The sequence below is a fragment of the Alligator mississippiensis genome, chromosome 8 (assembly GCF_030867095.1).
Source record: "Alligator mississippiensis isolate rAllMis1 chromosome 8, rAllMis1, whole genome shotgun sequence".
NCBI lineage: Eukaryota > Metazoa > Chordata > Crocodylia > Alligatoridae > Alligator > Alligator mississippiensis.
The window spans coordinates 57,234,902-57,262,746 of record NC_081831.1 but is presented as its reverse complement, the minus strand read 5'-3'; the positions used below and the strand labels follow the sequence as shown (position 1 = coordinate 57,262,746).

General features: G+C 42.7%; 1 protein-coding gene across 2 annotated transcripts in view; it reads right to left on the bottom strand.

Moving 5' to 3' along the window:
- Positions 1–20,841, bottom strand: part of RPS6KA6 (ribosomal protein S6 kinase A6) — an 84,824-nt gene extending 63,983 nt beyond the window's left edge. Inside the window, exons 1-2 of one of the 2 annotated variants that reach the window (XR_009463957.1) lie at positions 20,552–20,841; positions 3,090–3,149 (exon numbers count right to left, since the gene is read on the bottom strand). Coding sequence is in view for 1 of the 2 variants with exons in the window: in XM_014607235.3 (XP_014462721.2) it covers positions 3,090–3,149; positions 20,552–20,632 (141 nt within the window). In the remaining variant the exon portion in view is untranslated. The remainder of the gene's footprint in view (positions 1–3,089; positions 3,150–20,551) is intronic. The other variant, XM_014607235.3, reaches the window with a different exon arrangement.
- Positions 20,842–27,845: the final 7,004 nt, after the last annotated feature.

Genomic DNA, 27,845 nt, shown 5'->3' with positions numbered 1-27,845 from the left:
GGGCTGTTCACTGCACCAGGCAGGTGGAGCTGGTGAAAGGCAGCTGGGAGCTAGAGCCAGAGCTCAATGAGCTGGGAAGAAGCCTCCCAGCTGAAGCTTCCCACCAACCCACCCAGCCAGAGTGGTGTGGCAGGGGCAGCAGCAGCCACAGCAGGAGGCATGGGGAGCAGAACAGCCCCACTAGCCCTGGCCAGTGCACAGCTTCTGGTGCACCTGCAGCCAGTCAGGTGCTGCTCTGCTCCCCTTACCTCTTGGTGAGAGTGTGAGGCTGGCTGGCTACAGCTACACTGGGAACAACCGCTCCAGAAGCTGCACACTGGCTGGGGCCCAGGCCGGGGCTGGTGTGTGAGAAATGATTCCAGTTTCTTCATCAGTCTTAAATGTCTGAAAAATATCCCCAAATACAGGCAGTCCTCGACTTACGATTTTTCAAGTTACGACGAACAGCACTTACAGCCTTTATAAATTTGCACCCTGTTTCGAGGTTCCAACGCGGGTTTCAACTTTACGGCAGGGAGCTAACTATGAGGCCCTCATAGGGAGTCCTGTTTGCAAGCAGACAAGGGTGCACTCTCCACTACACAGTGTCATTTTAATTGCAATACCTTGGTCATGGTATTTCCCCTGCCAGGTAAGTATGCATGATATTAGACCAAAGCCAAAAGGCTCATTTACCATATCGTTCATTGGGCTGGGCCCCACCAGAGACAACATTTCAAGCCATGGGTGACCCCACAGCTGAGCACTGGAGTACACAGGCATACTGAGCAGACTGCCTCCCCCCCTCCCCATGCCTGGAACTAGGTGTTTGAATCCTTCAAAAAGGTGAAATGTATCAATTTTAGATTGAATAAGTCTATGGGTACTATATGTAAATTACTACAGTTATATTTATTTCAATGTCAGTGTTTTCAAGTTTGCTTCTCACTTCCATGTCCTCAGGGAGAGCAGAGTCTGACAGGAAAGAGGGGGGAAAGGGGCTCCAGGGGAAAATGTTGGGGCAGAGGGCAAAGGGGCTACCTAACCCTTCAGATTTACTTTCCCTGCTATAGGAGTGGGTGGGGGACAAATCCAGGGCAAACCTCCAATAAATAGATTCTATATTTGGAAAACGATAACAAATTTTTCCATTGCCTATACAGTGAATCTAATTATGTAAGGGGTATCCCTGGTCATCCTATATTCAAGTAAAGATGGTATTTCAGATGGAGTAGCCAGTAGTGAGTTGCTTTTCCCCCCATTTCTCTCACTGTGCCTGAGCCAAGGAAGCACAGTATAATTATGGCATTTTTCCAGGCTCAGTTTCCAATATACTGTAATGTAGGCAGTGACAGAGCTGTTTCATTTTCATATACTCTGGTTCTTTCTATTAGCATAAGCAAACTGCAGTTGAACCACACCAATATAAGTCTTTTACGTAGGCAAGACTTGAAACTAGTGTCATTCCATCCATCTGATAAAATAATCTAATTCTTTTTCCTTTTCTACATCTAAGGAGTTTAATTTTGCTTTAAAGATAGGTAAAAGAGATGTTAGCACTGAAGTTGCCTGGTGCCAGTTAGAATTTCCCCTGTTCTACATGAAGCTGAAGAATGAAGTTTAAAATAACTCCTTCGTGAAAAACAGGGAAGCAGCAAAAGCAGCAGCAGAAGCAGGAGAAGAAAAACCCTTATATTTAAACATTACTACTTTCATTTTCATTCATTAATATTTCAAACATTTGTATGGAATAAGTTCTTGAGAGTTCATCTACTTTTATATTGATCATTCACCTCCAATCATTATCATCTGACATCACAAATGGTTACTGTGGAAACTGACGCAGAGTATTAAATAGAAACTTGGGAGAAAAATCTGTTTTTTATGGAAATAAAGAGTAAATTAAGATGTATAGCCACCCTTCACATAGGTGATTTTTTTTTAATAACTACTTTATACTCCCTCATTTCAATTATTTAATGACCTTTCAGAATGCTGCAAGATTAAGGAACCTCAGAATCACCAAAAATCAATGAATGACTAAAGAAATAATGCTAAATTTTACCTACTGGTGCATAAAATGTTACCATACTGATGTATGTATTCCAATAAGAATACATTTTATAAATTTCAAAAAGTAAAGCACCATCTTTCAATTGTAACTTAGTAAACACTCTTCCCTACAAGTACTCAATTCCACATGGAATGCGACCATGTTTGCAAAACAAAAAAACTTCCACATGCTCAGCTTTAAGATTTTCCCCCATAAACAGTCTCTGTCAGGTTACAATTATTTCCAAAACCTGTTACACTTACATCATCAGAACAGGACTGAAAGTTTTAAATGCTATTTTATTTCTCACTACTGCCTTTTCTATTTTCACTACTAAAAGTGTGTGTGTGTGTGTGTGTGTGTGTGTGTGTGTGTATATATATATATATATATATATATATATATATATATATATATATATATATATATCAGTTTCATTTTTATTTCTAGTCTTCTCCTTGGATTTCAAGGGTGGTTAAATGCTTTTTCAGCTGATAGAACTGGAGGCAATCCAGCACCAACAGCAGCGCCACAATCGGTATGGCTTGTTGACGTATAGTTTATTTATAGGTTTTACTGATCTACGGTTCCAAGAGCCCTGAAATCAGATGAAGCAAACCATGCAACATCTACTCAGTTCAGGTAACATGGAAGATCGATTCGACCCTTCCTTTACCAGGCGGAAGAGATTACCACCCTACTGAAGGTTTTTTGTTTACTCAGTATGGGAGATGTGCAAACATGAAGTGAAAATGTCTGCCCCAAAGTCTCCAAGAAAATCAAAGAGAATTAATTTTTCTCTGCTGTATCACCACTCAGTTACAATCACCCTCACAGAGGTGAAGAAATGGGACTGGGCTTTAATGCAGCCTTCAAATTAAAAGGAACAGTCCCATTCAGTTTCCCCCCAAACATTTCTACCATGTGCTTTGCAGCTAACAAAGCAAGACACAATTCAAAGTGGATAATCCTTATGAATAATATCATGAACACTTATTCCCTTCCTGCATTTTTTGGTAAATAAGTATTGATTTAAATACTGACCAAGTATACTTACATGGTAGGAATATGGTTCACCTTCTTCCATGGGCTCATCCACCATTTTAAGACCATTCAGCTAGGGGAAGAAAAAAAAAATGATTTAATGTAAGCATTAGAAAGAACAGCAGCTATTTCAAATTGTTAAATGATGCTGTTCTAACAAGAATTTTTACTGTTCAGCCAATTAATATTAAAAAGCAAGCAAGTAAAAGTTAGATTTCCTATTAAATTTGCAAATGTAATGTCAAACAAAGGGCTACAAAGAGAAACCTACGTTGTTTAGTGCACTGGCTTCTAAATTCTGGTGCACTGTATTGAACGACTAGTTAATAATTTAAATGCGCTGTCTAGAAGCCGTAACCATCACTTATACACAAGTCATAGCCTATCATATACCTTTACCTACTCTTACTGAGAAACGTCTGCCATGAAGATTTTAAGAATCTCTAATCTTTCAATGAGATTGAATCTGCAGTTTAGGAAGAAAAGATTATTAACAGACATTTGATTTATTAAAGAAAACTTGGAAATATTTAGCAACAGTTACAATAAACTGTATGTTCTCTGCATACTAGGATAATATAAAAACTAACTTTAGATTAGATAACTATTTCCTTAACACACCTTTCAAAAAAATCTACTAAACCTGATAGTAACAGAAGTACCTAGATAAAACAAGTTTAGCAAACAGACTCCTGAAACTGTGAGAAATGGTCCATGAACAAATAATGTTTCAGAGACGGTACACAGAAAAGAGAAGTAGTAATGTATACGTTTAACAGAGGTATATAAAACATACATTAGCTTAAAATTTAAATGACTACAAACACCTGCAAGCAATGTTCTTGTTTTTTCCCCTCAGCCAACTAAGTTGCCATAAAAATACTTATTTTACCAAATTTAATAAAATCCTGAAGATGGACATTTTTCCTTATCAACAAATAACTTCATTTGACTTAACAGCTGAAACTTCAAAAACATAAAATGAAAAGGATTTGTCCTGCTTCAACATGCAATGTATTAAACTGGAAAAACCTGTTAAAGGAGGTAAGGCCAATTATTCACTTTGCAACAGTACTCACCACATGATTCAAAACCTAATAACTATCACATCTCCACCCTCATGTGGCACACATCCCACTCAAGAAAATGCTAAATAGTGCAAATATTGAGAAACTAAGCTAATATTTTTTGTTTCCAGAAATTAAGTTTTAGGCAATAAATTAAGATCTATAATGATATGCAGGCAAGGTTTTTAATTCTACACAACGGTTGGCCCATCTAAGTTACTGAAAACTTACTGTTTACCAGTACATCTAATCCTCCAACTCTGCACACTTATAAGTTGTAGAAGAAAACTGAATTTTGAAACAGTGAAATTTCATTAGACTAAGTATCAAACTTGACTGGTAATAGGCAACCTAGAAAAAGATGTTATTAAAAAAAAAAACAAACATTTAAAATACTATTTCAGAAAAATACAAGAGCTTTTATTTTTTTTTTAAATAGCTAGAATGACAGGGGGTTTTTTTAATTATTTCAAGAAAGAAGACGTTTTCAAGTTAAGCAATGCCTCCAAATCTGACCTTTGATTAACCAAACATTTGCCACATTCTACACCCTCTCAAACAATATGAACTAGGCATAATTACTCCCATTCCTTTAAGACTGCACTACTACCTTAAGTTTCTGCGTACCTTCTACATTACATCAGAAAGAACCTATAGCTATACCATACAAAGAATTTATTGCAGTGACAACAGATCTTCCAAGTAAAAAACCCACAAGTGGAAAATGAACATTATCCAAAGCCAAGCGTGCAAGTGTATACACAGAATGCACAATTCCTCCCTCATGCATTCTACCACTCCAGATTTACCACTTGTTTAGCACTTAATTACATTATTTTACTTTTACATGAATATAGTTTCCTTGAAGATCCCCAGAATGACAACACTGGAAAACAGGGCCTGTTTATCAGTACCATAAATGTTGGAAAAGCAAAAGCTTCCACATGAGGTGCCACTTCCACATGAGGCATCACAATCCTGATCTGGAAGCACAGCTGAAGACATCAGATGTTGTTAGTACTAATCTCTATTGGAGTAAAACAGGAAAACCAGGAGTACAAGGTATTGTATTCCATAGCTAGTACCCTTAATCAAGTGAAGACTATTTTTAGGAGTTTTAAGAGATGCAATTGTACATATCACTTCTTACATAAAAAATGATTTTCTTTGTTTTCCTGTATGTGAACTACCACTTCAGCTAATCAAAGGATCAGCAATTGTTAAGTCTTTGAAAGTTCTGGAAGGCCCTTTAAGACCCATAGTAAGGTGTGAATTACACGACCAACATTTTAAAGTCCAGTTACCTAAAATTAAGCCCTTTAATCCATATTAAGGCATTTAAATATTAGTAGTCAGAACTGCAGCTTAACTTGAGGTAATCAGGTATGAACAACTTGGTCACATGCCTTAGGATTTTTCCTTAAAAATTCACCATGCAATCAGAACTCTGTGTATTTTCCAAATATACTGCATAAATGTGTTTCATCTTCCTGTCAAATCATGTATAACAAGTTATTAGATGTTATGGCAAAATAATCAAGTTATTTCAATAAGCAATTTCCTATAATATACTTCCCTTCACTGTTAGTTGGGGGGGGGAGGGGGGAGGGAGGGAGACTGGGGGGGAAGGGAGGGGTTGTTCATTTGTGTTTTTGCTTAGCCTATGTAATTCCAAAAAAAAAAAAAAGTCTGTATGCTAACTTTTTAATCCAAAAATTCTTATGATCAAGTTTGTAAATCTGGTTGTATAGTATGATGCATGAAAATACAATGCTGGATTATCCACCTGTGAAGTACAGCTACCACATCTTGGATCAAAAACCACAAGGCAGTGGTTTTAAACAAGATGCTAAATTTGTTTTTCATCTAAAAAAAGTCAAAATCATGAAAAATTAAGTCTGTTTTAATTTCTGCAAAATTACTTGTATTAATTTTTATAAAACTACCTATATTCAGCAACATATTCTGCATCATCCATTAAAGTCCCCTTCTTCAAAAACCAAAATATTTAAAAAAAAAAGTTTTCTTTGCAAAAAAAAGCCCAAACGCGCACAACAATGAGTGGCAGAATCTAAGATAATAATAATCATTTCCATTAAAGACCCTGACAAGTAGCTTATCCTCTAATGTATTTTGATAAAAAACATATTTGTAGAGAGAATTATCCAAATCAGCTAAATAAATATTTTTAATTTATAGGACCACAAAATTAAATTTTTGAGAACAAGATCCATTGGTGTATTTATTTTCAGAAAATAAAAATAATTGTTATAAGCTAAAAAACACTTAATTTTTCTTCACAGAAAGCTTTTGAAAGGAAACCAATGTAGATACTGAGCACCAAAAATGCCAACAGGGTGAAGCCAACTGGAATCAATCAGTGCTACTGAAAGCCTGAAAGTGTTCAGCCATCATTTAAAAAATTAATCACTGAAGCATTTAAGCAAGTAACATAAATACTTCACAAACAGAAGCTGTATACATGTTTAAAAGGTGCTTTAAAAATTGCTGGTCAGTACAGATTAACAAAAAATTCTACAAGTCACTACAGAAGCCAAGACATCTTTGATCACTAATAACTTACTTTTACAGAAGTAAAGCCTTGCAGATTCAGCCTTTCAATGCCAGAGCCGATCTCAGGTTATAGAGGGAGTGTAATTTATGTTCTAATTTAAATATACTCCTACAACTGCAATGAATCCCATGACTGGATGGGTGTGCACCACATTAACTTGGGAGAAGAAATACCTCAAGAGCTTTCTGTTCCAACTTAGTTTGTTTTTTTTAGCAGACTATTTTAAAAGTCAAGTCTTTTTTGTTAAGTGGGATTTAGTCAATAGGCAAAAAATCATTTTACTGGAGAATAATATAACTATGACAGACCAGAGGAAATTCTCAATGGTGTCTCAAGTTCCTTAGAACTAGCATTTTTAGTACTGGAGTTTTAAACTCGGATTATTTAGGCAGTAAGCTTGCTTTGGTTTGGTGTGCTTACAGGTTTTGACTAGAAACAAAAGATTAGCAGAAGTGTAAAAAATTAATTGATTGGCAATTATTCCAAACCACAAGGGAAACCAACCTTCAAGGGTCTGAAAACTGATCACCTTCTATTTATTATTCTTTGAATCTTTAATCTTACTTGAAAGATTAAATGAAGAAAAAGTGAAACAGAGTGGGCATTTCATAAATTCTGTCATTTAAAGTTATGAACTAAAATTTACAGACAGGTAAAGCCTACACACAAAACTAAGCACGTAAAAAGCTTAAACCAGCAGCACAAACACAATGCATCAATGGCCCCTGCCACACATTACCCTTAAGATGTGATTAGCTAGTTAACTGCATGTAACTTGTGATCTGGCCATACATTTAATCAATTAATGGTGTTATAAAAGGAGGAATAAGCCACAAAGTTACTTCACAAAAATATGTCATAACTTAGTGGCTGTTTCCTATCATGCCATTAATTAAACATGTGGCCAGAGCGCACTTGTGGCTGGGAGCCCCATCAGCTGATTGGAGCTCTCAACCAGAGGAGTACACCATGCACCTCCAAGCCTGGAAGCCCACAGTTGATGAGGATACCAGCCACAGGAGCATGTGCCTTCCAGCTATTGGGGTGCATGGTGCACCCCATGGCTGGAAACCAAGGTTATCTGAGGTGAATCATGATTCCAGGTTTCACCTACACCAACAATAAGGTGTGATGGGATCTGATGCACTCAAGGTAGATAAAAATCTAACCTTTTTTTAAATTAAAAAAATGGATTTGTTTTAATTTAATCATATGGGGAGGGGGTTGTTAGCATGCTTTTAAAAAAAGAAAAAAACCTATATAAAGATAATTTTAATTTAAGATATGTTGGAGCTGCAAAGATCATCATGGAATAGGGATTATAATGTCTAATTATACACTATTTGAGACCATATATTTGTGTAACCTTTTTTTTTAGAAAAAAGTCTTATAAATAGGTCACAACAGGCCATGAACTATATTAGGGGCCCAATCTTATGGGGTTCCCAGAGGCTCCTTTATATATTAGTAAAGATTAAAGAAAACCACTCTACCCAATGGGACTCAGTACTCAGTCTACAAGATCCCATTAAGCATCTCTGTGATGCTTAGTTTCAGTTCTCAAACTGTGGATTTGTGTCTCCAGAGGTAACAGCCCTGCTAACAACAGTATACACAGATGAGATAACAGACCCGATTACCTATCCATCAGCCCCATAGTCTCTCTGCAAGTTTGTGTACACAGAGTCAAGCCCTTACCTCTCTTTAAAAGTGCAAAGTTCCATGAAGTTAAATGAATAAAGGATTACTGGAGGTGGAGTAGATCTGGGCAAGGAAGAGAAAACTGGAGATAAATGCAAGGACGGAGGGTCAGTAGAAACAAAAGAGAAACATTTTGAGCAGAATATTCCAGAAGTCTTGAGGGATACATTTCTGAATATAGCCTCTCCATCGATTTGAGACCTAGTGAGGGAATGCTACAGTAGAAGGGAAAACCTATCATAGCAGCAGGCTTGCCAGGCCATAAAAGAAACCGTTTGGAAATATTTTAATGGAAGTTGTATCAAACAACAAGAATGCACTTTCTGTAGAAAGTAATGATTAAATTGAGGCTTCCTGATAAGTGATTTGAATTATTTGAATCATGATTTAAATCAATTTGAGTTAAATAAAATCTATCCTGAATGTACAATCCCACAATCACACCTCTGACATGCATGTGTGGCATGGCAGGACATGTATTGTGCGGTTCATGCAACAGATTCCACATCATGCCTTTACTTGCACCTCTAAAGGGCCCTATATCAAAATAAAAAAAGTCTCCACTTAGTCCTATAGGGTTCCACCAAGGTGGTCAGAGGGTAGACTATCTTTTTCAATACAAGGGATAACATTTTATAGCAGAGGTATCATACATACAGCCCACAAAGATGCTTTAACCAGCTTGACAGGTTACCAGTGGCCATTGGATGTTGGGAGCACGGCCAGGGAAAACAGCCTACTGCAGAATCCCAAGGGCCCCCAGTGAACATGGGGATCAGTGGTAGGAGGACGAGCAAAGGCTAATAAAACCCCAGTCAACCTCCAGCCATTTTGCCCATCACCACCAAATTGTCCCCATCTCCCTGGCCAAGAGCCCTACTGCTGGTGTGCTACATGCCCTATGCTAGAGGCAGAGCCAGAACTGGCCCTGCTGTGTACCCCTGGCATAGCACAAGGCATGTGGCAGTGGTAGCAGCAGCCAGGAGCACGCAGCAGGTTCTGAAGCTGCTGCTGCCACTGCATGCACCAGGTGGGAGCCAGAGCTGCTACCAGTGGAGCCACCCCATGGTCTGGGCTGGATCCGGCCCTCAAGGAGCACCATAGTCTGAATCGACCCAAGGGCAGAAGGTGAGTTTGACACTTCTGTTGTATAGTTACTGTGGCTATGCTAAACATTCAGTTACTCTGAAAAAGTTTCTCTAAAGAAAGTATTTTTATTTTTTTGTTAATCAGAGAAGCATGTTTGATCCTCATTTCTTTTAAGGTACTTCTGTACAAAGCTTGTGATGCTAAGCTAATTCCCAAGATAACTACACTTCAAATTTTACCAGTTCTTGAGACTGCTTTGGAATTCGGTATTTCTGAACGTAAGAACACTTCTTCCTCCTCTTTCTTTTTAAACAGCCTGGAAGTTTCTTTAAGTTGCAACTGTTTTTCAGTTTGATTATAGCACTGATGCTGCTGCTGTGACTGGCTCAGGAGCTACATGAACAGAATAACATACAAACCAACAGGTGAAGGGCAAAAAACATTCTCAGTTTAAAGAGACCGAGCCATTGTACTTGTACCATGACTGAGAAAGAGAATACATGTTACACTATTCGTGATTCCAAGACAAACGAATGCCTGTAGTTAAAAAACAAAAAAACAAACAAAAAACCCCCCACACACCCAACGCCTCTGATAACATTTTGCACAAAGAGCCATAGGTGTTCAATTTAAAAACCCCTTGTGGCTCAGGAGCCACATTCCACGTATCACTGGATTATAGAGACTTGTTCTTGCCTTAAAATATCCTCAAACAGTCCCTCTGCTCCTGCCTAACTTGTCACATTTCTTTTTCTGTGCCCATTATTTTGGTATTTAAGTACCCAAGATGCATGTGAGAGCTCTCTCATTGTATGGACCTTGCACACTGTCAAGAGAGGGTCAAAAGTCTGAAGTACAACTCACATGAACTAATAAAGTGACTACTATGAGCTGAAAAAGAGAGGTTATTAGAGTTGATGCACACACGTGTACTGCAACTTGTATATGAAGTTAATCTCAACTATGGAGTCACAAAAATAGCTGCCTTAATATCATGAAGATACTGTATCTTGATTAAATAAAAGGATGATTCAGTGATTACAGCACCAGTATGGGATTCTGGACACCTAGGTTTGATTTCCTGCTCCAATGATTGTTTTTTGTGTAAGCTGCAACAAGTTGCAGAATCTCTGTACCTTGTTTACCTAGCTGTAAAAAAATAAATAAATAAATAAGTTGCAGTACTTCCCTCCATGGTACATTGTGAAGACAGTTACAATAAAGACTTAAAGGTGCTCAAAAGCTAACAGAGGCCTTATATATACACACTGAGACAGATAGTAAAACTGCACCGCATTCTAGTATACCTAAAAGAGTTTAGAATACTTATTTAGAACAAGGTACCATGTTAGCAATTTCTTAAATCCTTTATACAACTATAACTAGGGTGACCATATGCCCTGGTTTGGCCAGGACAGTCCCATATTTCATAGGCCATCCTGGCATCCCAGCTGGTTCACTAAAATTGAAGCAAAAGTCTTAGACTGGTGGCACCATCCTGACAGCACGTGTCTGACCTGGCTCCCCCTGAGAAGTGGCTGGAGGCTGAAGGGTTGGGTTGCACTAAATATCACTCCTCCTGCCTAGGGTGGGGATCATCCACGTCAGGGTGAGGGCTTCGGCACCTGTGCAGGGCAAGCTGGGATGGCTGCCTGCTTCCAGCAGCCTCATGTCCTGCCACTTCAGCCCATGCCGAGGTGCGGACTGCATGTGGCAGCTGGCAGCGGTAGGAGGTGCTGCACAGGGACCACTCCCAGCTGGGTCCAGCCTCTGTGCATAGGGATGCAGCCTGGCTGTGGGCCTCTGTGCTGTCCCACTCCACCAAATAATATGATCACCCTGATTTTGACCAATTTATGGAGCTAATCATAAGGTGCTTGCTTCGCAGCCTAATTAAAATATACACAATACAGTTTGGATGTAACAGAAGGAAAATGATGAACCGCTCAAGACCAAGGATTGCACCAGGAGATAGACTTACAACTCTCCCCTGATACATAAGGGGACAACCATATTCCATAGAAGTTACAGGTGGAACTTAATCATAAACATGGACAACTGAAGTGGTAATAGACTCAAGACTGGTAGTCATTCTCTGATGGACAGTCATTAGAGTTACAAGTAAACAAATGTCCATTGGAAACACGGATTAGAGCTCCCAGAGAATTGTGTTTACTGAGGTTATTTGACAATGAGATGGTCACTTGAAACTGGGTAAAATTTAAAGTTGGCAAGTATATATACCTTTTAGCTTTAATTTCATCTATATCTATCTAGCTATATGAATCTGGAGGGAGCTCAGAAGTGCATCTAGTCCAACCTTGAAACTCCAACATCTTAAGTGATAACTATATTAATTAGAACACCATGATAGCCCTTCAACTTGAGCTGCTGTAAAATTTGTCCAATGCCTTCCCCAAAAGACCACTGAAGTTAGCTGTACTGGCCAGATCAACACTTTTTAAGCATTCAAAACTCCACAGCAGTTTCCACATCCCCACCCACCCCAAGATAAACAACCTACCTTCAAAAGCAGAGTACAAAAGCACCAGTCTCTATTATACTCTTGTGCTTTTTAGTTCCAAAAATATATTATTAATTCACTTTTTTCAACTATTGCTAACACTATTTTTGCTAGCACTGTTACTTATGTAAGTTTTTTTATAAAATTGCTCACTGCTGTGAATGGTACCTTAGCACACTCAATTCACAACTACTTTGCTACAGTTTTCTTATATAATCAACCTACCCCTTCAACATAAATCTTGTAAACTTCCAGCCAAGCACACAGAATAAGGCATTTAATTAATTCACCTTAAATGCCAGTATTACTCATGAGTTACATTTCTAGCCTCTAGAGGTGCAACAATGTATCAGCACTGATAAAAGGAAAATTAACACTATTGGCAATCTGCTTTTTCATTTTTATTTTTTTTTTGGCTGGTGTAGCTGATAATGTCACTGATAAATACCACGTGCATGTGCAAAGCCACATGCATGCATGCAGCCAGGAATGAAGCCCAGCAGCTTGGAGAGCAGCCTCCTGCCAGTAAGTCTGCGGAGGGGATGGGGCAGATCAAGGCCCCAACGGTGAGGGAGGGAGTGGGGCAGGGGCAGGCACTGCCCAGCCAGGGCAGTGAATGCGACCCCGGGAGGGGAACAGAGCCATGGGCGCTTGTCTGGGGGGCACAGGAGGAGGGGTGGCTCCCTATTACTGCGTACACCCCCAGGGGAGGCAGGGGGGCATGTGCCCCCTGGATTTGTGTGTGGGGCAACAATGGGCTGAGCAAGGGCCTGTGCCAACCTTTTCCTGGTGAGGGTTTGGGCTGGGACTGCACATGGGGCAGGCAGAGGCAGCACTGGGAGAGGGACTATGGGGGACTTGGGGGTGACTGTAGTCTACCCCAAAGCCATGACTCCCAGTACCACCGCTGCTACCCACCCTGCCACTGACCCCACCCCAAGCATAGCTCCAGCCCAGCTCCCACGCTGGGAAGAGGTAGGTGCAGCCCCTGGCCCTGAGCCCGCAGTGGGCAGCCCGCCCAAGCCCCATGCACAGATCCAGGGGACACCCCCCCACATTCCTATCCCAAGGATGTGCACAGCAGCAGAGAACCACCCCCTCCTCCCTGGCCCTGCATGTTTCCGTCCCACTCCCAGGGTTGCATTCACCACCCTGGCTGGGCAGCTCCTGCCCCTGCCCCACTCCCTCTCTCACCGTGGAGGCCTCGATCTGCCCTGCCCCCACAACCCTTCTCCTCCACAGACTTACTGGTCAGACACTGTTCTCCAAGCTGCCAGGCTACATTCTTGTAAATCAGCTATGGGATCGGTACCAGCCAATATGGCTGGTTAATAATTGGCCATCATTATCGTCCAAGAAAATCTTTATCAGTGCACCCCTACTAGCCTCCAGATACACTAACAATATATGCTAGCCTAACAAAGTATGACCAACACAAGCTTAAGAGGAACAATGGCCAAAATCTGTTATTTATCTACTGATACAATGAGCACCCAGAAAAAAAGACACTTAATTGGTATACCAAAGGCACCAAAGCTCAAAAGTGCACAGCAGTATTTGCCTTCTCCAAAGCTCAGGTAATTTCATCCTTGTCTTTCTTTTTTTGGTATTACTGTCTTGCATATTTCAACCATCAAGTAATGGTTTTCCCAAGAACAGACCCTGTTCTTCCAAAAAATATAAAACTGTACAGCACGCACAAAATGCATACATGATGCACAGGTCTAAAATAAACCTATGGATGTAACAAGTTCAATTAAAGTGTCTGGAGATGCTTTGGTAAACAACTTAATCGGCCTAGGAACAGGGGAGTAGTACCTAGGCAAAGAGTTGTGCGCGCTGGCAAATGTCTGTGGGTTTAAGACCAGATCCAGAGAGAGCTGCAGGACCAGGAGGGACCACTGCTGGAGACAGAGCTCAAGGGAGGCAAGTTGGGCCAAGGACAGCTCAATGTCTCAAGTAGCCTAAGGCAGGGCCAGGAACCAGGAAGAACTAAAGGTCCAGAAGGGGCTGCAGCTGCGGCTGCCAGAACAGGGTAGCTCCAGAGGGTCAAGCAAGAGCCAGGCCAGGGGGTTCAAAAGTCTGTAGCCCAGTGGGAGACCGAGAGGGAGCAGGAAGCTTGTAGCCCAGAGAAGTGAGCATGAGCCCAGAGAAACCAGGGGCTGGGAATGAGACCGGTGAACGTAGGAGCCCAGAAGAGAGGTATGACATCAGCAGGAGAGAAAGGCCAAAGAGTCCATAGCCCAGGAGGGGCAAAGATGGCCAGAGCAGGATGATCCAGGAAGTGGTCATGGGTAAGACCGAAAACTGCACCCTACTGGGGTTTGGGCTCACAGTCATGGATCTGTTTGTGACAGGGTAGTCCCTATAAAGGGCCACTAGGAACAGCAAGCATGGTGCACCTGAAAATCACAGCTCCCACTGCCTTGTGGGTTACCCTTTACAGGGAGAAGGCTAGGGGGCACACCCTGACAGAAAAGCACTTTGAAGGGTCCAGAAAGGGAAAGGGATCAGAGAATCCATGAGCCCAGAGGGACTGCGATCAGAAGATCCAAGGGCCCAGAGACAGAAAGGAATCCGAGGATCCATGAGCCCAGATGGACACTGAGAATGCAATCAAAAAATTCCAGGGCCCAAAGAAGGGGATCAGAGGATCCGTATGCCCAAAGTTCGGAAAGGGACAGAGTGAGATCAGAGGATCACAGGACCCAGTAAGAGCAAGTGAGACTAAAATGAGGATGCTAAGAGGGTCCTAGGCCCAGAGGGGGCTAAGAGAGAAAGAGTGGGACCAAGGTGTCCAGGGGCCAGAGGAAGGCCAAGTGGGGCCAACAGGGCCAAGTGCCTAGAGAGAGGCCAAGAGTGGGGCCAAAAGGTCCAGAAGACTAGAGAAAGGCTGAATAAGAGACCAAGGGGTCTGAGAGCCCAGAGAAGGAACACTAAGTGTAGAGAGAAAATAACTGAAAGTGACATTTGTGAGGCTTGGGGAAAAGGTGTAGGGGCAGAACAGAGCCCTGCAATTAGCCCATAAGCTAACTACCTCAGGTACCTGGTGTTCATTAAGACAAGGACCAGAGGCATTGGTGGTCATTAGAAGATCAGGTCTGGGATGTCCTGGGGCAGCCTCCTGTTTATAAACATAAAATAGATCAAGGTATGAGAGGGGAGCAAAGGGGTGACAATCCCCAGAGTAAGAAGATTAAAGATTTATTTTTTTTTAATCTCAAGGGGCTTCATAGTCACCCCTGGAGATAGCACCCTGCTATAAATGTGTAAAAGCAAATATGTGGTTTATCATCTTTAATGGGAGTTGGGGGGGGAGGTGCAGAACTGAGGGGGAGTTGTTCGTTTGTTTATTAACAGCACTAGTAATGATCTTTTGATTTGTATATAGACAGAAACTCTCTCAATAATAATGGTATTTTTCAACATACTCTAATTAGCCAGAAATGCATCTTCTTACCTAAAAAGAAAAAGGGATGACATCTTTGGAGATCTACAACGTTTAACAGGGATATATAATACTCTCCTACCCTTCTAGATAAAACATGAATTCTCCCAAAATAAATTTTCATATTGTAAATTACATAAAATACAAGGTCTTACTTAGATTATGCTACCTATTAGTGACGATATGGTTTCCTATTTTGCTAAATCTAAATTATTTGCTAATTTGGGAGTGGTTACAATCAAAAGGAGTTCATAATCAGTCATTATGATTTTGATTATTATTTTTTTAGTAAGTAAATATTCAATATGACAGAAGGCAGGACAGGGTGGCACCTTAGAGACCAACTTGTTTAGAATTGCATAAGTTTACATAGCTAACTCATTTAGAAATGAAGTAGTAGATTGTTAGTCTCTAGGGTGTCACCCTGCCCTGCCTTCTGCCTGAATTCAGAGCTGACCACCTCTCTCATTTCAGTATAAAAAAGGCAAATATCTCTTAATGAAGCATTTGCAATGTAAGTGGAAAAGCTGAGCGAAATAGATTTCCCAGTGTGATCTTATACTTTCTCTACAGAAATGAACAAAATCACAGTGAAGGCCAGCCTACAGGTGTAGGTAATCTTCAGAAATACAAGTGTCCTGTGGGTACAAGTAACTTGGTGATCAAATTCACTTCTGACAATTTATAACTTTTATGGGAAAAAATACTGGATTCAACAGCTATTATAAAGGTAACATAAAAAACAAACAAAAAATGTTGTATCCTTTTTTAGTTCTGAAAGATATAACCATCTGAATGATTTCTATCATCTCTGGTCCACAAAAAACATCTACTTTTTTAACAGTAGAATCAAATACTATTAGTTCTTTCCATGGAAAACTCAATGGATAACTGAAAAAGTGATACATCAGAGAGAATTTGAAAGTGAAATCAGATGGGGAAGTGATTTTAAGACTATTATATTATTGCTCGTATTTAAGTTTCTGCATACAGACTTTTTTTTTTTTTAATTAAGTCTCCAAGCATTTGACATCCAACCTCTTTAGAGAAGCTTACCAAGTTCATATGTATATCTAAGAAATTGAGGAATGTTCAATGTCTAGCCCACAGGCCAAATACAGCCCACAGAGCCTTGGAATCCAGCCCATGGGGCTCCACATGGGTTGTTAAATGGTGGCAGGGAGGCAGAGCACCCATTAAAACTGCTACCCCTCCCCAGTGCCAAAATCCCAAGACATGGGTCAGAGTGGGCCAGACCCCCCTCACCCAGCAGGGCCACATCTAAGACAGGCCATACCCTCTTCCCTCCATGCAGCCAGATTGGGGCTAGGCTGTGTGCCCTTCTCCTGGGGCTGGGCCACAACCCATACCCTTGGCTTAGCCAGGCTGAAGCTGGGCCATGCCCCCCCAACCCTGCATGGCTGGGCCATGCTCCCCACCCCACCCCCTGCGGGATTAAGCCCACCCCCTTCCCCTCCCAACTAGGTTGGGGCCAGCCAGGCCACACTGCCTCTCCCTGCCAGATTGGATCATGCTTCCGCCCTCCCCCCACTCCCACCCATACGGCTGGGGCAAGCCCCCTTTTTGCCAGGCAACTGGAAGGGGCCAGACTGTCTTCTGCCACCTTCCATGCTGCTGGATGGGTAGCACAGCACCCACCCCAGGCACTGGATTGGATCAACAAGCCAGATCAAGCCTACTGGCAAAAAAGGTTAAGCACCACCGCTGGTAAAACGAACACAGGGTAGAAGGGAAGATGGGAGACAACCAAAAGGGTTTTTTTTTTTTTATCATAAAAAAAGAAATGCAGAAGAAAGTTATGCCTTCCCACTAGATTCTTCTTAAGTTAAATGTAGAGCTGACAAAAACAAATTAATAAGAAATATTGAGACAATCTGAGAGGTCCCAAAAATCAAAGGAGGAGAGTTCACAAACAAAACATTGAGAATCTGGCTTCACATCTACGACTGGTTTTGTAAAGACATATCCTTGTACTAACAAGCAACCCCACTAGTTTCTAGGGAGATCTGCCCACACTGGTCCAGATGTAGGACCAGAGCCAAAAACTCAAAGTTTTGTTCTTGACTCATATTATACAGTAAGTTAGTTATACAAAACCTGACACAGGTAATACATATGATTTAAAAGTACTTTTAGTTAAAAATAAACTACAATTACTAAAAACAACTTCAGTTTTAAGATGTTTATGTTTGCATTTCATTCAGCTTGGGCAATGAAATGACAATGTTTATTTTCCCATTCCCATGGTGAAAGTGTTTATGCTTTTAATGCTGCATAACATATATTTATTAATATGATCATTCACTCACTTTGAGTATTTCAATCTTGTAAGAAGCATTTGTAAAATTGTTTATTTATGCTACATCTAAGACTTAAACAACTGACAAATACCCTTCACATCTAGACTGCTTATTCATTGAAAAAAACAACAGGAAGGTATCTGAGAACACTAAGTGCCTCCTTTGTCACTGGAACATAAGAACCATCGTATTAAAATAATATCAGGGGTCTATCTCTGATGATTCAAAACACCCTGACATACAGATCAGGCTGGGTAAATAGTTCATAATAAATAAATGAATCTATGAATCAATGAGAAATAAAAAAAATACATTTTATGAAGTTAAAGGAATGAGCTTTTACAAACAGTTATTGGTCTTTAGATTGTACAAACAGAAATGTGAGCCATTTTGGTTGAATCCATATCCTGTGGCATGTTAGTTTCATGATTAGACACTTAAAATCAGGTTTCTGAGAACATCCGCTGCCAATTTCATGTTTCTTTCATTAGAAAGAGCAAAATTTAGGCACCTAGTCCCACTGCAGTCAAGTACATGCAAGGGCTTGGCCAGGTTGAAACTAAAGCATGTTTTCTCCACATATTCTGCCACCTCACATGTTGGAATACCTATGGAAGCAAAGGCTTAAAACAAAAGAAGCCTGAACACTGGAAAAGCAAATATTCTCAGGTAAAAGCTGCAGCATTTATTGAATTATAAGAGGCCACTCTATTGTAAAATAAACCAGTGCAAGAAAAATGCACATTTACATGATGTATGTTAACTAATAATACCTGAACTGGACTTGTAATAAACACTGACATAGCACAGTAATAGCCAAGAATAGATTAATGTCATATAAATCCTTTACAATGAACAAATGAAATTAAGATGTGTTGCCCAAACTGTTCTGTAATGTTTTTAGTAAATCACAGCATAAACACAGTCTTAAACACACCAAGTTACACTAGGCATGCAGGGAAACTATTATAATAGTATTCTTCTAAATTACTAAGGTACATAGACCATGATTAGGTATTAAGTCCCTATTATAGTAAAGTGTATACAGCTATAGCACAGAAATGCACATATGGTAATTACAGTACTTAGAAACAGCATTCTATGGACACAGTAACAGAGCAAGAATAAAATCTTAACAGAGTTAAAGGCTCCCCCTCTTGCTTTCTTCCCAATATGAAGTGCCATACTTTTGATTTTCACACATAAATGCACATTATCAGATACGATTCCTACAAGGCCCTTTAATCATATTCATTCTCCCCAGACCTTATATACCCAAGGTCTATTTTCTGTGGTTTATACCACTGTACTTGCTACATTTCTTTTTTTACTTAAGGTAAGGCAAGTCTGATCAGTTTTTACTCTTTTTTCAGGTAGTATCTTCCATCTGAATAATGTGTAAATATGTCTCTTAGATGTAGAGGTACGATGTTTAACCTGCCTTGCCCAACAAGGACACCCAACTTCTAGTAAATGTGTCTTACACCTTTAAAAACAGAGCTGTTGCGTAGTACTCCGATACAGTCTTAGAATGGAGCTAGCTGCCGTGTGTGATTTTTGTTAGAGGCAACAAGAAGATGGAATAACTAAAAGAAACTCTTGCTACATAGGTGCTGATTCTAGCCATGTTGGTCTGAGGATGTGGGCAGATAAGGTTCTTTGGGTAAATCTTTTATTACACCAACTAAAACAGTTGGGAAAATGCTTCTTTGGAAGCTTTCAGGTACTGCAGATGCTCCCTCTGCCTGAAGAAGGGTATTTGTACCCAAACATTTGCAAGGAAGCATTTTTCCAGCTATTTTAGTTGGTCTAATAAAAGACCTCAAGCTACAGAAGTTGTCTTGCTGTGAGCTTCCTGCAGATCAGAAGGGCAGCTACAACTCAAGGCTCTCCCATGCAGCATCCCATTACTTAATGAAAACCTGGGAGCCTCTCTGAATGCAAAGGCAGGTATGTATGTGTTATCTGGAACCATCAAGCAGTCATAAAAAAAACAACCCAAAGCCAAGATAACTCTCTAACAAGAACTATGACAGCACCCAGAGCACTTCAGTTACTGTAGAAGAGTCCAATCCTAATCAGCATTTTCTCCACCACAGCCTAAAGGAGGTAGCAGATAAGTTCAGATAATGCACAGCTTGGGACACTGCAGGAAGGGACCTCTGGCAGTCCTGCGGGGTCCCATTCTTCCAGGGACTGGCTCCGCTACAACTTCCCTCGTGCTATTTTCTGTAGTACTGAATGCACCTCGCAGAGGGAAAAGAAAGGTTTCTCTGCTCTTTCGAGCCTAGAAACAGTAACCAACAAGGCTGTGGTGGGAGGCGGAGGAGGAGGTGGTGGCAGCTAGGAAAGCTATGGAGTGGTTAAGGAACCCAAGGAAACTCGTGGCGAGGATTTCGATCTCCAGAAAAAGCCTGGAGGTGAATGCGGCCAGCCCGGGGTGCCAGGCCGGCGCTGTGAAGGGCAGGAGCTGCCCCGTGCCTGCACGAAGCTGGAGGCAGCGGGACCCAGCAAGGGAGCAGGTCAGGCCGGGCGGCAGCTCGGGTCCCAGGACAACAAAGGCTGGATGGGGGCAGGCGGGGCCGGGCCGCCGGATCCGGGCAAGGGCCGAACAGCAACCGGAGCAAGCGGGGCCTAGGCGCGGCGCTGGGCCCGGCCCCCCCGGCGGGGGCGGGGAGGCAGGTGCCGGCGGCCCGGGAGGGGAGGGGAGGGGAGGGGTGTGGCGAGGTCCCGCCCGCCCCCGCACTGACCTCGCCGCCGCTCACGCACAGCTCCATTTTGCGGCAGGGCTCCGGCTCCTCCGCTTCCTCCAGCGGCGCGAACGGCACCATGTCCCCGCCGCCCGCTACCCGCCGAGCCGCCGCCGCCCGCCGCGGAGCATGCCCCGGGCCGGCCCGGCCCAGCCCGGCCCCGGCGGCTGGTGGAGCTGCGGCCTCAGAGCGGCGCGCGGCCGAGCCGGCGGCCCGTGTCAGTGTCCGTATCCCTGTCCCCGCCCCTGGAGCGCGGCCGGCGCCGCCAGCTCCGCCCGCCTCGACCACCGCTGCTGCCGGCTGGGGGCGGGGCCGCGCCGCGCCGCGCTGCCGCCCCCAACATGGCGGCCGCGGGGGGCGGGGCCTGCCACGTGAGAGTGACGTCAGAACGGGCAGGAGAATCCCCGGCCGGAGGGCGGGGTCGCGCGGCGGTGGCGCGGCTGGTGCGGTGGCGCTGGTCGCCAGCGCGGCCCAGTCACAGGCTCCCGCGACCCCTAGGCCGGAGGCTCGTCCGGGCCGCAGTTGTCCGCCTGCATGCTCCCCGGCCCTGGCTGCTTTTGTTCCCTGTCAGCCCCCGCCCTTCTCGCAAGCCTCGCCCTGGCAGTGCAGGAGAGAAGAGCAGGCCCGTTTCTCTGGTAGATGTGAGATCTGTTATTAGACCAACTCAATAGTTGGGGAAAATGTCTTTGCAAGCTTTCGGACGGACACAAGCGCCCTTCACCCAGCACAGGGAGACGTGAAGAGACACGGGAGGGCGCATCTGGCCCCCGTGGCTGCAGCAACAGGCACTTGGGCTGGTCAGCACGTCCGTTGCACACCTATCCTGAAAGATTTCTGATTCGTCTGTAAGGACACAGGCACCTTTTGACCTGAAACTTAACTACACGGTGCTTGACACCTAGTTCTCTCATTTCATTTAAAAAGGGACGTTTAAAAGGTCGAATTCCATGTGTATGAATGGTACTTCGTAGGACGGACGGTTCACTTCCATTCAACACGCAATGTAGTTAAAATCTTAAAATCACCAAATATCCTTGGGACTGTGAGGGGGTGAAGAGTTTTTAAAGAGCTCAAGTAACGGGACAGGAAGTAGAGTTTACAGATTCCATAAACAAAGGCACCCAGTCGTGGCAGCCGAGTTCTTGTGCCTTAGCTCTCACTGGCTGCTCCGTGCTTCTGTTTGCACTCGGGCATTGTTAATGTTATTGATGTGTGCCCGCAGAAAACCAAGCGACAGGCCTTTTTCTCTGTGATTAAATATGCAGGCATTTAAGCAGTGCTATGAGGCAGCCATTCATTTAAATCAAACAGAACATAAGCAAGAAGCCGTGTTTTTGTGGACAAGATGAGCCTTTAGCAAAACTTGCATCTCTAGGTGTCCCTTTCTGCTGTTATAGTCATTTATTTTGAAAGGGATTGAAGCAGATCTTAACACCCAGACAAGAGGCAGGTTGAAAGCACATGTTTTAGATTCCTAGTGATGTGAAACACTGCAAAGTTAGAAGGTTTAGGGAAGGGTAATAATAATGATAAAGGGCACAGAAAAAACTCTTCTATGAAGAGTCTGCATCTGTTAACCTGAGCACATGCTATATATATAAGATACTGAAAATGGATTGGGAGGGTTTCTTCCTCTTTGTCTCAAAAGAGCAAGCAGACATTCCATTACAAGAAAAGGTGGCAAATTAAAAAACAATCAGATTATTTTATACTATATATAGAATTAAATTATAAAACTCACTGGCTCAGATTTCAGTGAAGCTGAAATCTTAGATCCAAAAATATCTAAAATTATAATAGTGAATTATAACACAAAATTAGGAAGTGATATTGTACCTCATGCTTCATGGTTTAAAATAAGCTCTAAATACTATGGATTAGCATGTCTTTTGTGCCTTGTTTTTGGAGCATCTAGTACTGGCCAATGTCAGAGACCAGGCTGCAGGTCTGATTAAGTATTCAGTTCCCATTTTAATATTTTTGTTTTCTGACAATTAAGTTTGGACTCTAAATGTTCATGCCAGCAATAAAAATATAAACTTTTTTCTTCTGATTTTTTGGCTGGACAAAGACTTAAAGTGAGTATGTTATTAAAAGTATTTAGAGGCTGGTAGGTTTGAAAACTAATAGAATACCTTTGGTAAAGTTTTTGCATTCTCTCTATCTTTTGCATATTCAGTATTTCTGTAGTTCAAACAACCTTAAAGGTAAAAAATAAGATTTTGCAGCTCTCATTCAGGTATTTCCAATTTTACACGTATGGTTCTGAAAATTTTAACAACAACAAAGTTTACGGTTTTCGTTTAATTTCCCCAGCGACACCAAATTGAAAAGTAGGAACAGCAAGTTGCTCATGACACAAAAGTCCACGCAAATTGCCACACATCCTTTCAAGCAGGACTTCTTTTAGCTGATAGAACATAGAGACGTGACAGTAAGAGCTTTCCCTACCTCGTGTCGGTGTGCCTCATTCTAGCTCTAAACAGACTACCTCAAAAGGTATACACAGTCTCCATGTTTATTCAGTCACCAGCTTTTCTAACAAAACTACATGTAAGGGCATTGTCCCACAATGGCTGAGTTTCCTGGTTCTCTATATCAGGGCTTGTCAACCGGGGCTACTTGGAAAGGGACTAAGGGGTACACCACTGCTGCCATGCGCAAGCTCCCCCCACTCAGCGTCTGGCCACTGCGACCCCCTCCCCCCTGCTTTGCCAGAAGTGTACCCAGAAGGTACACTTAAAAAGGGTGAGAACCCCTGCCCTATATTGTCAATGGGTGCTGGAATTCTCTAGGGAAATGCTGATTGTAACAGACACGGCTTATTAACGCCACCCTGGAAAATAAGGGACGCAGAACTGGCAATTTGTGTTGATGGGGTATAGGTCAATGACATGTCTACAAGGAAATTCTTATAACAGCAAAATTTGAGGAGAATCCCTAGCTAAAATCTAGGATTTTGTAATGTGATTTATGAACAAGGCCAAACCCCAAGAAAGGGACAAATATAAGCTAAGTTTGTGAAGGTCCTATTGAAAGCAGAATGTAAACTGTATATCTGCAAGCATCAATTAATATCATTTGTGAAGGTGTTTTTCATCGTGTGAATACATTTACTAGAAACTCATCTGAGACCAAAATTTCATTTCATACCTTCTGTGCATATAAAAGTTGTACCACAAAGTCAGTGGCTTTGAACCTTGTTAGACTAAAGGCACCCCTTAAAAAGTGTTAGTGTTCAATTTTCATTCATATTTTGACTACAGAAGAACTCAGACCACAACAGTTCAGAACGTTTTTAACAGTATGGATTGCTATTTGAAATCCCTGGGTTTATTTTGTGAATCATGTTTGTATACCTTAGTAGTTCTAACATTGCATGGCATCTCATGGCACCCTCAAATGGATCTCATGGCATCCCAGGGTATGGGAATCACTGCACTAAGTAAATAAAAAAAAGCTGTGTGTCCATCAGGCCTATTCTAGCAAAATGCCATCAGCTGATAAAGATATCTGATCACAATCTATCTGGGCTGGACATTATCTCGTAAACTGAAAATGGAAATGTCTATATCCATTCTTAGAACCTATCTAAATTAATACTAAAAAAAGTGTAAACAAGGCCACGTTTTAAAAATACATGTATTTATATAAGTGTGGTATAAACCCTGCTGTATAATTGTACTGGCTGGTAGGACTGTGCAAAACAGCGCCATTTCATTTCGACTTCCGTTTTGACGGGACAATGTCTCGTTTCAAGTTTCATTTAGTTTCAAAAGCACCGTTCAATTTTGTTTCGTCAAAACAGTTTTGCTGTTTCGATGCTGTTTCTACGTTTTGCCCATAGGCTATAATGGGGAAGGACGAAATTGCCTATAATGTTGTCATTTATTGCCTGATTCGGGTGAAACTTGCAGGGATCGTAGCCCCTGCTGAGACCATGAAGCTTGCTGGGTTTCAAGAAGACAGGTGCAGGGGTTTCTGGGAAACTGCACCTCAGGCTGCTGACAAGCAAAACTCATAACATGTGTGACTGTGTTTTCCATCCCTCAGAGCACTGGAATTGGAAGGGACCTCAGGGAAGCATCACAGTCATTGGCAGAAGTGACGCATAGGGGATGCATGTGCACCCCCTGAGCGTGGCAGTGCACCCTCTACAAAAAGGCGCTGCCAACACTTGCCACCTCCCCGCCGCCAACACTGCTGCCGGCATCTGCGGGAGCATCAGTGGCATCTGTGGGAGCTCCTGCTTACTGCCGCCACGTTTCTGCCGCCGCCATGCCCTGGCAGCCACCAGGGGCACACGTCATTCATGGTTAATGTGTGAGCAGTCCTTCCCCACTCTTACCCCTCCCTCTCCTTACTTTCTGTTTCCCTACAGGCAAGCCCAGCTAGAGCTTTGAAACTTGAAACTTTCGAAACATTTCAACTGCCCTCATTTTGTTTCAAGGCTGTTTCGAAGCCTTTAGTCTTATTTCAATTTTGCTGTTTTGAGCTTGAAACAGCATGGAAACAAAACAGCTGGCGAAATTTCGCACAGCCCTACTGGCTGGTTTTGCAAAACAGCTTATTGTATGGTTCACTCTCCCTATGTAAGCAAAGAAACTCATGTTCACATACAAAGAGTAGGACTCTTTTATATGCAGAATAATTTAACATGAGTGACAAGACCTTTACAAAATGCCTGCCTTGTTTTTCTTTTAGGGATGATTAATTCCTTCCCACCTCCATGTTTCCCAATTTTTTTGTAGCCAAATTGCTAAAACAAATGGGGAAAAGTGCAATCTGCCCCTTTATATATGATGCATCACATTTGTCTATTTTCAGCACCCATTTAAAATTGTTCATTAGCTTAGATAAGTAATCTGATCTTGTTTTCAAGGTTAAGAATCAAGCTGACTGAAAAAAATTAACTGACTGACTATGGAACCATTATAGAAAATGAATTCTATCATACCTGACACACAGGCTGGCAGGTCTCTTTTTTAATCGCTGGAAGTGTTTATTGTATATTGCTATAATGGTTTGCCTCCTGCATCATTCTGCCCTACAGCTCAAAAAGAATATTATTTAGAAACAAGCAATACTGATTAGAGTTAATGCAAAACTGATTTGAAATATTAAATCCTCTAGATAATATAACACAATTACATTAAGTTGAAAAAATTACTGTTGAATCTCTAGTAATAAAGCACAGGTAAAGGTATTCCTACAACGCTCACAGAGACAGATTTTCCACAGACATTATTCCACTGATCTCAATAGAGTTTTATCAACAGAAAGGAGATATGACATTATTTAGAACACAATATGATATGTAGATGCCAGATGTAAAGCAATTCCCATTTCAGTCCTTATTTCACATGCAATTTAGAGGAAGGTTTGAAAGCAAAATGATCACCACTTCTGAGTTATGACAGAATACGGAAAAAAGAAGAACTGTCTTATTTTACAATAATTCCAGCCACACTTCTTAAAACTACAGAAAAAAATAGCTGAAGGCTAAAACTTGAAACTTGACACAAAGATCCTATAACTGACTAGTAAAGGCCTTGATCCTTCAAGGTGCTAGGTATCTTCCTTGAAGAAGATAAGGACAGTCATCATTTCTCCAGAGTGTATCCTACATGCATACTTGCTGGTTCAAAGATGAATGATGACAGAATTGGTACTGATCATAAATACCAGTAGCCCAATATATCCAACTCAAGAAGCTTGCAACATACTTCCTATTGCCTCTGTGAAAAACATTACATTGGAAATTAAATGACAACAATTTTGTCAGTGCGATATTAAAAGATCTGGAGACTTTCCCGTCCTGAGAGGCTAAGGTTTGAGGTGATATTTACTGGAAAACTTTTCACATGAGGAATCGCTGAATTAATTGGAACAAAAAAATGTAAACGGTAGGTAATTGTGGCAAGGCACTGTTGGTGTCTGCCACTTTAAGAGCTGAGTCAAGCTGCCAGCAGGTGCTTGATTGTGGCAGCCATTTTAGAACCATGGCCGCTGTGGCGGAGTATCTTTGGGGCACTCACCCCATGGCAGGGGTTGCAGTAGGCTGGGACAAAGCCAGCAGAGAAGGCAGCCAAGCAAAGCCCCCAAATGTCATTCTAAGAGGGGAGGTATATGGTGGAGCACCTTTGGGGGTGCTCACCACTTGAGGGCTTCCACAGGCTCTGAGGAGAGCCTGCTTTGGAGGAGCAGCAGGTGAAACCTCCCCCAGGAGCTATTTTAAGGGGGAAGGTGAGTGGCAGGGCACTGTTGGTGCCTGCCACTTTAAGAGCAGAGCCAAGCAGCCAGCAGGTTGCGGTGGCTGTTTTAAGTCTCTGGCCACCTATATAATCAGGGCAGTTCACTGCTGGGAGGCCAGGCAGTAACGTTGCCTGGCTGCAAGGCTGAATGCAACATCCTGGAAGTAAGGGAGGAGCTGTAGGGGATGGCTTGGAGGCTCCTGGTCCTGGGCATGACCTAAAACTGCACCCTGCCAGCAGTGGGTGGCCTGGTGGGGCTCTCAGTGGCATGGGTGCCCCCAGGAAGTGCCAGGCCAGTTACCACCCCGCTGAAAGGGAGGTTGGGGCTCCTTAACCCTAGCCCTCACCTTTGGGTGGCTTACGTAACATCGGAGACAGTAGGGCCAGGCGTGGCTGTGACTGCCTGAGCCCTGTGGGGTGCAAGACCCCAAGGAGCAAGAGCGGGGGCCAGGCATGGCTACGGCCACCTGAGCCCTGCAGGGTGTAGGACCCCAAGGAAAGGTATTTGGGACCAGACACAGTTACAGTCACCTGAGTCCACTGGGGAGGGAAGCCGTGTGGCCCCAGTGAGGGGGAGGAGTGAGGACCCCGGTGAGGGGAACCCCAGTGAGGGGGCGGAGGTGTGGAGCCCCAGGGAGGGGAGGCCAAGGTATGTCTCCAGATGCCTGAGGCTGTAGCTTGGGCCAGAGGCCGAGTAAGGGGGCTCAGTCCGAGAGGTAGGGGCGAGTCCTAAGTCCTCCACCACTGGGAGGCCGAGTATGGGTCAAAAGTAAGACCTATAGGTGAGCACAATGCCCTGCTGCTCCAGGGGGGAAGTAAGAGTCCCTGTGAGACCCCAGAACACCAGTTGTGGTGTGAGTTAAGAATGCCCCGGTGAGGGGTGGCCCCAGAAAGGGGGCAGAATTGAAGAACCCCAGTGGGGGGGAAGAACCAGAGGGCTAGGAGACCGGTATGTCTGAGTGTACAGAGTTGCCCTGGGAAGGGGCCAGGGCAAGCTTAGACCCAGTCGGGTAATTGGCTGGCCACTACCCTGGTGAGGG